Here is a 12,369-nt window from a genome sequence, read left to right on the forward strand (position 1 = left end):
TAATCCTCTCTCCCAGCTGCATGGGACCCCAGCCAGAAGTCCCTGCCAAGTTTCCCCATGCCGCCACCCCTGCTCACTGCTCGAGCAGCAGGAGCAGTGGGTGTGGCCAGATGCCAGTAACCTGAGGCAGAGGGGGGTGAGGTTTAATCCACCCTTCCTCCCCTCTCTCACTGGCACCAGCTGGGGTTAACCCCCCTTCCCCTTCTTCACCTCAGGCTACCACTGTCTAGCTATGCCCCCTACTCCAGCCACTTGAGTAGTGAAGGGCAGGGAGGGGAGAAGCCTGGAAAGGGCTGCTGCGCCCCTGCCGGGCAGACACTGACTGCAGTCCGGAGCAGGATTTCCCACCCCTTCTCAGCCAGCCAGAGCAGTGATGTGCTCTGGCTGGGGAGGAGAAGGCTGGGGCCAACTCTGCTCCACTGGAGCAAACAGCACAGCCCAGTCCAGGGCTGCAAAGCATCCTGGGATTCTGGGGGACTGTGAGTTGCCTTAAACCAGGTAGGGGTCTGGGACAGAAGTTCCATAACCGGTTGCATCTAAATCAGTTAAGTATGATACTACATTCAACCAGGTTTATCTTAAACCAGTTTTGGCCATTTTTAAAGTGGTTTATGCACACTAAAGTTCTGTTCTGTTACAAATTTAAGCCCGTTTCTGATCACTTAAACCAGTTTATGTGTAACTTCTGCCCCTAGCCTAAAGGAAGCTCATACTATTACTTAATTGCACCATACTTAGCCTCATGGTTATATATGCCTTCAATTTCCCCTATTGCTAGTTATGTACTATATGCAAACCAAACTGCTGTTAAAATAATATACTCAACTGTATAACCTCATTTAAAAATCAACTGAGTAAATGAAAGCTTCATGACAAAGTACATTAAAAATAAAAGCAAATTCAAAACTTCATCAGTATTTTTGAGCATATACTAAACAGAAACCTCAATTCTTATATACATTAAATAATGCCACGTGCAAAGGCCATGTCTGTGGCAGGATGCATGGGTCACCTGCTACTTTAAGAGGTGAAGCAGCCAGCGAGGCAGCCTGAAATTGGGGCCAGGGCTGATTGTGGGGTCGTCTGACCCAGAAGCCTGCAGGTGGGGGTAGAGCTGATTGAGGAGTCATCTGATCCAGGAGGAAGGTTGGGCTTAGAGTGGATATAAGCCCAGGTCCTGAGCAAAGATGACAGTAAAATCCTGGAGGCTGCTTAGAGAATACCATCTCAGCAGGGGGACTGCAGCTCCAGAAAGCTAGCATGGAGAGTACCACCTCAAGCAGTTTGGAGGTTTGGGAAGGAACTAAGGGGTGGAGAAGGTTCCTGGGAACCCAGGAAGGGGTCCGAAGCCCAGAAAGAGGGGCTGCATGTATGGGACCTATTGAGGGGTCCAAGGTGAGCCCCCAGAGAGAGGGGCTAAGCATAGGGGATGTAACAAGGAATTCAAAGCCCAGAGAGAAGGGCTGAGTATGGGACCTGATGAGGGGTCCAGAGCCCACAGAGGGGGACTGTGTTGCAGTGAGATCAAGTGAACATCAAACAGTGATAGTGCTGAGCTGGCAGTAAGATCTTTGAGGGGCCTGGAGGCATGCAGCCCAAGGGAGGGGCAAAGAGGGGCCAAGCCAGGAGACCTAGAGGTATGCAGCCCAGGAAGGGCGGGTCACATCAACAAGAGGCCAAGGAGCCTGTAGCCCAAGACGGGCAAGGACTACTAGAGCAGGATAGCCCAGAGGTTGTTTCATAGTTGTTTTGTAGTTGGTAGGGTCAGAAGAGACCTGAGCAGATCATGAAGTCTGACCCCCTGCCATGGGCAGAAAAGACTGCTGGGGTCAAATGACCTCAGCAAGGTGCTTATCTAGCCTCCTTCTGAAGACCCCCAGGATAGGAACAAAGTACCACTTCCCTTGGAAGTTGGTTCCAGATCCTAGCCACCCTGACTGTGAAGTAGTGCTTCCTGATGTCCAGCTTGAATCTACTCTCAGTCAACTTATGGCCATTATTCCTAGTTACTCCTGGTAGTGCTCAGAGGAACAGGGTCTCTCCCATTCCCCACTGGTCCCCTTTGGCCAGTTTGTAGAAAGCCACCAGGTCCCCTCTCAGCCTTCTCTTGTGAAGGCTGAACAGGTTCAGGTCCTGTAGCCTCTCCTCGTAGGGTCTGCCCTACTGCCCCCGATCATTTGAGTGGCCCTCCTTTGGACCCTCTCTATGCTGTCCGCATACCTCCTGAAGTACGGTGCCCAGAACTGCACACAGTACTCCAACTGTGGCCTGACCAATGTCGCATAGACATTTTCTGCCTCTATGCTGACGAGAATGGCGTTCCCCAGCCTATAGGTATGCTGCTGGTTCTTCCTCCCCAGGTGCAGTACCTTGCACTTGTCAGTACTGAAACCCATCCTATTCTCATCCGCCCACCCTTGTAACCTGTCCAGATCTAGCTGTAGCCTGTCCCTCTCTTCTAATGTGCCCACTTCTCCCCACATATTAGTGTCATCTGCAAACTTGAACAAGGTGCTTTTCACCCCCTCGTCCAAGTCGCTGATGAAAATGTTGAACAGTGCAGGCCCGAGAACCGAGCCCTGGGGAACCACACTGCCCACATCCCTCCAGGTCGAATACAACCCATCCACTACCACTCTCTGAGTGCAGCCCTCCACCCAATTTGCGACCCATCTGACTGCGTAGGCATCAACGCCACAGTTGCCTAATTTTTTGATGAGAATGGGGTGAGAGACAGTGTCGAAGGCCTTCCTAAAGTCCAGAAAGACTACGTTCACTGTGACACCTGCGTCGAAGTATTTTGTGACCTGGTCGTAGAAGGCCACAAGGTTGGCCTGAGAGAACCGGCCTCTAATGAACCATTTAGGGGCAATGAACCAGTGTTGGTTGCCCCTAAACATAATCTCCCCTGCTGGTCCCTCGCAGATGTGCTCCTGGATAATTTTCTCAAAGAGCTTCCCCAGGACCAAGGTAAGACTAACGGGCCTATAGTTTCCTGGGTCCACCTTCATCCCTTTATGAAAATGGGGACCACAATGGCCCTTTTCCAATCCTCTGTCACCTCTCCAGGGCACCACGAGTGCTTGTAGAGCTGTGCCAGGCATCTCGCAATGTCCTCTGCCAGTTCACTTAGCACCTTTGGGTGGAGATCATCTGGACCCGCCGATTTGAAGACATCCAGTCCCACCAGAAGTTCCCTGACCAGGTCCTCTCTGACCCCCTCCTGAGTTAGTCCAGGATTCTGATGGGAGGGATGTCCCGGTCCCTGTTCAGAAATATGGAGGCAAAGAATTTAAGATTGCCAAGCGTGCTCTGCAGGGGCCCCATGTTACCTGGTGCATTTTTTTTTACTCCCTATGTATTTAAAAAAGGACTTCTTGTTGTCTTTGATCCGGGTCGCTAGTTCCAGTTCTGTGTCCGCCTTAGCCTTCCTAACAGCCCCACTACAATCTTGAGCAATGGAGGTGTAATCCTCCTTGGTGATGGCCCCTCCCTTCCATCGGGTGTATGCCTCCTTTTTAGTTTTCAGACAATCCTGAATGCCTTTGGTGAGCCATGGGGGTTTTTGCATTGGGATTGTCGCCCTTTGGGCTCAGAGGATCACCTCCTCTTGGAACTTCCAACTCCCCTCCCCTCCGGGACCTCAGTGCCTCCCCAACTAATCCCCTTTATTCATTCAAAACAGCCCTACTGAAGTCCAGGGCTGCTGCATTGCTGTAGGCCTTTGACACCCTGCGCTGCATGGTGAATTCCAGTAGGTGATGATCGCTATCGCCCAGGTGGTTGAGAACTCGCAGCCCCCTCACCAAGTGGTCGCCTGTGGCCAGGACCAGGTCCAGCAAGGCATTTCCCCTGGTGGGACTGTGCACCTCCTGGGTTAGGTGGAGGTCCTGTATCTCGGCTAGGAACCTACGTGAGCGGTCAGACCTAGCTGACTGCTCCTCCCAGCAGATGTCTGGGTAGTTTAAGTCACCCATGATGACCACGTCCCTTGACTTAACTGCCTCCATGAGCTGACCTGAGAATTCCTGGTCCAGCTTTTCCCTGTTGGGGTGGTCTGCAGTAGACCCCCACCATTAAGTCCCTTTCCCCCCGACCCCCTTGTATTCTAGCCCAGAACACTTCAGTCTGCCCCTCCTCAGAGGTTGGTCCTGGGTAAGACCTAAAACTGTACCCTACTGGGGTGGGTTAGTGTGGTGGGGATGTCCATGACAGGGAAGCCTCCATGAAATGCTACACGTGGCCATCACAAGGACAGGCAAGTATGGGGAACCTGAAAGACTCAGCCCCCACTGCCTTGCGGGTCATCCTTTGGCAGGGGAAAAGCTAGGGGAGCACACCCCAAAAGAAAAGCAAGAGACGGAGGTTTCAGTGGGCCCAAAAGGATCCAGAGGCCCAGCAGGGGCCAGGAAACAGTAGGACCTGAATGAGACCAAGGGGGTCTGGTAGACCATAGAGTGACTGAGGAAGAGGGTCTGGTAGCCCAGGGTCAGGATCAGAGTGTACAGAAAGACCAATGGAGAGTGATGATGCATGCAAGGCTTGGGGGTGTGGTATAGGGGCAGAAGAGTCACAGAATTAGCCCATAAGGCACTAACCATAGACACTTGATGATCATTACAGTAAGATCAGGACAGGATAGTACTATGACACCACTGTTTTTACTGTAGAACACTGAAAATTCAACCTTAGAAAATGTCAGATTTAAGACTAAAATGACGTTTCAAAATATGAATCGTTATTAGATACGTTTAATCCTTCTATCATTATCATGATAAATAATTACCAAGGGGCATTTAAGCCATCCAATTCAAGAAAAGCAAACGCTTTGTTTAGGCACTTTTTAGAAGAGCACTACTCACTTACTTGACAAACTGAAAATAAACAAATCCAAAAATATAAAAATATCCTGTCAGTACTATACCTTTGTAAGAGCAGCAGTGTGATCTTCCCCACAACAGATATGAACAATTTTCTGAGATCTTAGTGATTTCAACAGAGTAGGAACATACCTGTCTGAAAGTTATAATAGAAATGTTGGGTCACTGTGATGTAAGTAAATTTAAAATATGTGTATTAAGCAACGAGAAAAGAGAATTAACAAACACTCTGCATTCAAATTTAATTTTCAAAATGACTGATCTTTTTAAACCTATTTATTACATTTCAGAACTCAAAATGAGAGCAAAATGCAAGAGAGGAGTAACTCAGAGTACCATACTGAAATCCTACAGTAAGAATTCATTTTCTCCCACTTTGGCAAAGGATGACAGTTCCCTAAAATACAAAGCACTAACTCAGGTACGTGATTTCAAAAGTCACAAAATACAAAGAAGCAGAATATCACACCTGTGGATGACAATGCAGAAAGGATATTATGAAAAATGTTTTGTTTTTAAGAAACACAACAAAGGTATAGCAGTACAATGAACTGTAATATTCCAGGTGTTACACACTGTTCATTCATAGCACTTTTAACAGAGAGGGGAAGGGAGTGTTTGCATGCAGATTTGAGAGATGGTTTCAGTTTCCCTTCAGAAGTGAGAGCAAAGCAGCGTTGTCATCTGGCTGCATAACTGAAGTTAACAAATATAAAAAGTATAATTAAATAAATTTGTTTGTGTACATGAAGAAGCTTTAAACATTTTCCTGACATCAAAAATATATATAATTATTGACGATGTGTGCTCAATAACAGCAGGGAACAAGGATTCTAAAGAAGAAAAGCTATGAAGAACATAAAGTTTAAAATAAAGCAATGTCTTCTTCTACCAGCTAAAATTCCTGGGAAATTTTGACCACACAGAACCAGTCTGAATCTTTCTAATTCTCTTATGAAAAGAGTTGGTGAACACAAGAATTATTAATTCAGAAACAAGCTTTAGTTGCATAGCATTTTTCTCAAGAAGTTTTTGATAATCATTCCTCCCCCTTCCTGACCTATATCCCATAACCAACACTACCATTCCCAGGATCACTGCCTTTTCACCCACTTGTGTCATTTCTTTACTTTACAACAAGATATTTGTGAGGAACTCTAGCAATTGAATTTCTGTATCCACATATTTATTTACACATCACAATTGTCTCTTAATTGTGTCTGTGCAGGTGCATACCAGGTCACCTTCATAACTAGAAGCCTACAACTTAAAATACCCAAAGATAAATATAATTAATATAATAAAAGGAAAGGACTGTTTGTTTAATCAGTTTGTACCTGAATGTTTACTTTTTTTTTTTTTTTTTTTTTTTAAAGACAGACCCAAACAAAGAAGAGTGAGGAGTTATTTCCTAAGAGGTACGAGTGGGAGAAAATAGAGACAGATATATATTGACAAGGAAACACAAAATTTGTTCGTATCTAATGAACATTGAGTAGATTGTATAAATTAAACTGAATCTCAGAACATGTGATTTACCTAAAGTTCCAGTTCTGAACAATTAAACAAATCATTTTGTCCAAACTTCAAAAAAAAAAAGTTTCTAAATATAGAGACTCAGAATCCAAAACATTTGTCAGTCATAACGAAAGTATTAAAGCACACCATCAGATCTTTTGACCATGAAACAGGAAAAAAAAACAAACCAAAAAACTATTACATCTTTTGTAAGAAACTAACATCAGTTTTCATGAGTGACATCTAACATAGGCCTTTTTTTTGATAGTCCTGTCTAATTTCCAGACAGTTATACTTGACCTCATTCTGGAATGGGATAAGCACAGTACAGGCAGTCCTCGACTTGCAACGTTTCAAGTTACAACGTTTCACATTTGCAATATTTATAACTTGACACCCTGTTTCAACTTTATGACATCAGTTTCGACTTTACAACTCTTGATCCGATGCAACACCATGCCAGTGAACAAGTTCGCTGCATTGCTCATCTCCGTGGAGAACATCTCTCCAAACTTCCTTGGACATTTTCTTTAAGAAAGTAGACAAGACTCCAGAAAAACGTGCAGCCAATACTCCTGAGAAGACTCCAGCCAAGAGCCCTTCAAAAAGTCCAACCAAGAGCCTTTCAAAAAGTCCAGCAAAGTCACCTCAAAGGAGTCCTTCCAAATCAATACGATTGCTATTTACAATATAAATACACTAATGTAGCTATATTACTCATCTATAATTGATCCAGTACAAAATTCTGGGGTATTTTTAGTGAAAATAGGGTATTGGGTCTTGGTTCAGGAACCAAGCCCCCATTTATAACATTGTTTCTTATGAGAAAATTGGTTTCAAGTTACAACGCTTCAACTCAAGATGTGGTTTTCAGGAACCAATTGTGTCGTAAGTCCAAGGACTGCCTGTATACACGTTTACCTTCCTACCACTCTCACCTAAGGTGTTAATTAGTCTTACTGAAGTCAGTAGGAGTTCTTACTCATTCAAATTTTAACAAGCATGCAAACATTCATTCAAGGTCTTTAGTCTAGATTTTATAATCCATGTTGGCTCTATAAGGAGAAAGCTGCCCTAGACTCTGAACTGCATTTTCAATTGATCCCAAAAGGCCCAAGATACGGTGAATATAAATTGGATACTGACCAAACCAGAAAGCCAAGTTGCTTATAAAACTCTGCTTTTCTGTTATATTAACAAGGACCCCAATCTGAAAATTATTCCAAACCACCAAAAAGAGACAAACACAAATTAAGATTCCTACTATAAAATGTTCCATTACCTTAATGACTACTTACCATTTTCATCATTAAGACCTAGTTGACCAAATTTGTTGCGTCCCCATCCAAAAATGGCTCCAGAAAGAGTTAGTACAAAACTATGTGCTCCACCTGCTGCAATTTGTGCAAAAGGGATTCCCAATAAAGATTTAATCAACTGTGGTGAAGTCTGCTTTTTAAATTCATAACCTAAACCTAGTTGACCATATTTATTCTGTCCCCAGGAAAAAACTTCACTTCCTGTTAAATAAAAAAAACATATAAATTAAAAATGAGAAAGGATGAATACACTTCAACCATAGGCAAAAATAAACTTACTTACTTTAACAAAAAATGATCAACCTGTAAAAAATTAAACAGATGCACTACCTCTACAGAAAGTTTAGAAAAAATAATCTCAGCAGTTTGGCAATTTATTCCTCTTTGTTCTTTCAAAGCCAAAAAAGCGATTGCAAATTTAAGGCTGACATCAAACCTAGTCATCTGACAAATTTGAAAATAATATTCATCAGTTCAAAACCTCCAAGCCTGTACTTAACATATTCATATTAGAAATGCCAGCTATCTATTAGCATTACCAATTCAACTGAAAACAGTATATTAAGTAATTTCATAACAATAAATGTACACACAATGAATTTGTGCAGTTACCTTGGAGTAAGGTTAATAGTTATGCTACTGAAATAATTCTTTCAAGCCTGAGCTATCATTCTGTAACTTATCCTATCACTCCACAATAGGTGGCTACTTATTGGTTAAAGTAGCAGCCAGCCATCTTTACAAAACATGAACGGGAACACCTCAGCTGCCATCTGACAGGCTGGGGGGCTTCAGCAGCATTTCAGTGATGGGAGGCTTTGCCTGCATCCATGCCAGGGCCAAGCAGGTGGAAGCCGCGCCTGCTCTGCTGCTGCTTCTTTCTTTTCTCCTACTGCAACACACGGGCAACTCCCAGAGAAACTGCATCAGTGCTGCCACTTCCTCCCACTCATCACCACCCCTCAGCCTGCCACCCCCTGGTCTCCTGGCTGCTGGGTGGGTACAGCTGGAAGCTGCACGGTCCTGGCACAGCTCCCCACTGTCTGGAAGCTATGCCCACACCACAACTGAATGAGTGCGTGTTGTGGGAGGGGAGCAAGGGAAGAGGTGAGAACAGCAACATCGCAAACTCAGCTTCCAATTACCCAGCCACAGTGCGGGCACAAGCAAAGTCCTCTGACTTCACGGGCCATATCCACTGGATCCACAGGCCAGATCTGGCCCACGGACTGAACTTTGTCAACTCTTAAGTTAAAAGGAAAGTCTTTATCAAATAAGGCCTTGGACCTTTTCAGAAGTATCAGCATTTTAAGCATGACACTATTATTCAGAGAAATAATTTTTGCTCCTGTTTATTGGTTCACAGGTGCTATACTGATATATGATCATGTCATCGTTTTGCCTACAGTAGGAAGGTTCTACAAAAATCTCACTATTGCTAACAAAAATTCATGTGTTACATCAATGTTAGCAATGTTACAAAGCTGCAACCTAGAGGGGCCACTGCCATTTAGACTAGATTATCAGCCCCAGTCTAAGCAAATTTAAGGTGACATTGCATAGAACAGTAGGGGTCCATGTACATTCCCAGTGTTACTAATACTAATGAGCTTAAAAGCTACATTAGTAATGTCAACATTTGCAACATGTTTTACTGTAGGTAAGTCACTTGTGTCAACCCCTTTATGAAATTTTCTGTGAAAATGAATAGTTCTGAGTCGGGGCAGGCAAAATATGGCCCATGGGCCCGACCCAGCCCACCAGGCCATTCTATCTGGCCCACAGGGCCCCTAAAAAATTTAGAACATTAATATTTATCTGCTCCAGGCTGCCTGTTGAAGATGATATGAGCATCTGTCTGCATACTGATGCAGCACCACATGGCTCCCAGCTGCATCACCAGACTGCGGGAGCACGGGGCCTTTGCCAGTACCCCAGAGCGTGGATATGAGTTTTTGTAAGGCGAGTCCCACATACACATATGCCCTCCCTCACATTGCCATACACATAGACCTCCACACCTACACCCCACAGCCACCCTCCCCCCACACAGCCCCCCACAAACCACATACCAACCACACCTCACATATCCACACACACACACACACACACACACACACACACTCACATGCTCCCTCACCCCACATACCTACCTATCCCCGACAGACACACCCACATCCTCCCCTACACCACATATACCCACACACCCACAGCCTCCCACAAACCTATACTCCAAACAATATACAAAAGTAAAACTTCATTTTAAGCTATTGTACAATCTACCTCTACCTACACTACCTACACTATGGAAACGCATGTAAATCAGGACAATATTTTTTGAAATCAAATTAATGGATGTTGTATATGTTCACTTTTTAGAATATAATTTGGTATTTTTCTGGTTCCAAGATGGCAAAACCCCTTGCTGAAAAGAGAATTTCCAGGGGCAAGGAGAGGGACTTCTGGTGACAAAGGTCAGAGGTTAGGGGGTGGGCCTTCTGGTCACAAGACTGCGACCAGGGGGTGGGGCACCTATCAAGGGGCAAGGCTACCCATGCGGCCCTCAACAGCTTGCCAAAACTTGGTAAGCAGCCTTCCACCCAAAATAATTGCCTGCCCCTGTTCTAAGTAAATCAATTCTCATTGCTATAACTGTGTGGACTGGAAATTGACTTTTAATTTACATAAATAAAAGCTCAAATAAAAAATGTGCTTATGTCAAACTGCTGAATCCAATATACACTCAAAAAAACTACTTAATCAAATTTCAATAAACCTTGATTCAAGGAAGTTTATTAGCTTGGTAATGAAAAACAATAACTAACTTAAGGTAGAGGTCAACAATGGTTTGGGCTGGAGTGCCAAAAACACCCCAGCCTCAACACATGCCTTAACTTGGCATGCCAGGGACAGAAATGGGGGTTGGGGGGCGCGGAGCTGTGAGGGGTCCAATCCTTGTTGCTGGTGACGGGTGTATGGACACCTCCAAGCAGAAGGTGATGTAGGCCCTGGCCCTTTCCCCACCATGCACCCCGAGGTGCACGTGCAGCCACTGCTGGCCTTGGAGCCTGGGCTCACAGCAGGAAGCAAACAGGCTGCGAACAGCTGCACCGGGGTTCAGAACCCCACCCCCATTCCCTGGCCAGTGGTGGCTGCTGCACGCATGCCTCAGTGCGCACAACAGGGAAAGGGCCATGGCAGCGAAACTGCAGCCCCTCCCCTACCAGCAGCATGCCGGGCAGGGGCTGTGCAGACCTCAGTTCAGTGGCTTGCATCCTCCCACCTGCCTGCCACAGCTGGCCTGGGCTCTGGGCAGGCCCCTGCTGCCATCCCTGGAGCCTTGGCTGCTCACAGCAGGCAGCAGGGAGGCTCTAAACAGCTGCACTGAGGTTGGCTGACTCATTGCTAGCAGCAGCTGCACATGCATCTCCGGATGGAAAGCCAGGCAAGAGCCAGGGTTGCACTGCCTCTTCCCTGCCATGCGCCTTTAGGAGTGAGTGCAGCCACTGCCAATGCTGGGACTCCAGAGCCCGGTGCAGCTGTTTCCAACCTCTCGGCTGCCTGCCACATCCGGCCAGAGCTATGGGCAGTTACTCCTAGCCACAGAGCCCAGGCTGCCTGCTGCGAGCAGCCTCCCGGCTGCTTGCTGAGAGCAGCCTCAGCTCCGTGGCCGACAGCACCTTTCCAGAGCCTGGGCCAGCTGTGGTGTGCCAAGCAAAATGGCTTCATGTCCCATGCTCTGGCATGTGCTGGGGGTTGCACATCCCTGACTTAGGATAAAATCTAGATAAAGTCCCCTACTGCAAAGAAAAGCAAATCGCCAAGAATCTTACAAATCACTGAACAAGAGCTGTCCTTGTATAGGCTTACAAATTTCACCTAAGCAAATTTAAGGCCGGTTTTGAAATCTTAATCAGTGGTAAATTATGTTTGAAAACCGGTGCTACTTGAATCAATTCAACAGTGTTTTAAGCCACGCCAAATCCTAAATTTCCCATCTCTTCAACATTCCATCTGCTTGCCTAATTTCTTTCTTGGCCTATAACAACCTTGTAGGTCCTGAAGGTGAGTCCAGGATTTCTGCCATTAGAACAAGATGCAACCTAGCCAACTCAAGCAACTATAACATCCTGGCCCATAAAAAACCTACTAGACATAAACCAATCAGCAGAAATCCCCTGCTGTTGATGCAAATTGGTCTGTGGAGAGTTTAGGACTTGGAATGTTTCACTATTTAGTACTGTACTCTCTTTCATAAAGCCAAGGTAGCCCACTCCACCAGCATTCCAGCTAAATAACCCATGTTGTCCTATTCATATTCATGTAGAGAATTAAAAATACATATCTACCCTGACTCCCTGTTCAAATACAAGCCAGGTAAAATGGCAAAAGTACTGAGGGCTGATTTGGCACTTGAAATGTACTCCTTATAAAAAACTATTTGGACTTCAGGTTAACAGAATACTATTCAAGTGGTGTCAATGACCAAAGTTTTCTGCTAAAAATGTCATCTTTTGGTGTTATACTGTTCAATTAGTTTCATAGTTTCTAGGGTCGGAAGGGACCTGGGCAGATCTAGTCCGACCCCCTGCCATGGCAGGAAAGAGTACTGGGGTCAAACGACCCCAGCAAGATGGTCATCTAACCTCCTC

At 45.4% G+C, this 12,369-nt stretch overlaps 1 protein-coding gene across 9 annotated transcripts in view; it reads right to left on the minus strand.

Moving 5' to 3' along the window:
• The window catches only part of HERC4 (HECT and RLD domain containing E3 ubiquitin protein ligase 4), an 85,690-nt gene that overhangs the window by 57,728 nt on the left and 15,593 nt on the right, over nucleotides 1-12,369 (minus strand). For all 9 annotated transcript variants that reach the window (XM_025205563.1, XM_025205564.1, XM_025205561.1 and 6 more), the window contains exons 5-6: nucleotides 7,697-7,918; nucleotides 4,925-5,016 (exon numbers count right to left, since the gene is read on the minus strand). In XM_025205563.1, the coding sequence (XP_025061348.1) occupies nucleotides 4,925-5,016; nucleotides 7,697-7,918 (314 nt within the window). The remainder of the gene's footprint in view (nucleotides 1-4,924; nucleotides 5,017-7,696; nucleotides 7,919-12,369) is intronic.

The sequence above is a fragment of the Alligator sinensis genome, unplaced genomic scaffold (genome assembly GCF_000455745.1).
Source record: "Alligator sinensis unplaced genomic scaffold, ASM45574v1 scaffold325_1, whole genome shotgun sequence".
Taxonomy (NCBI): domain Eukaryota; kingdom Metazoa; phylum Chordata; order Crocodylia; family Alligatoridae; genus Alligator; species Alligator sinensis.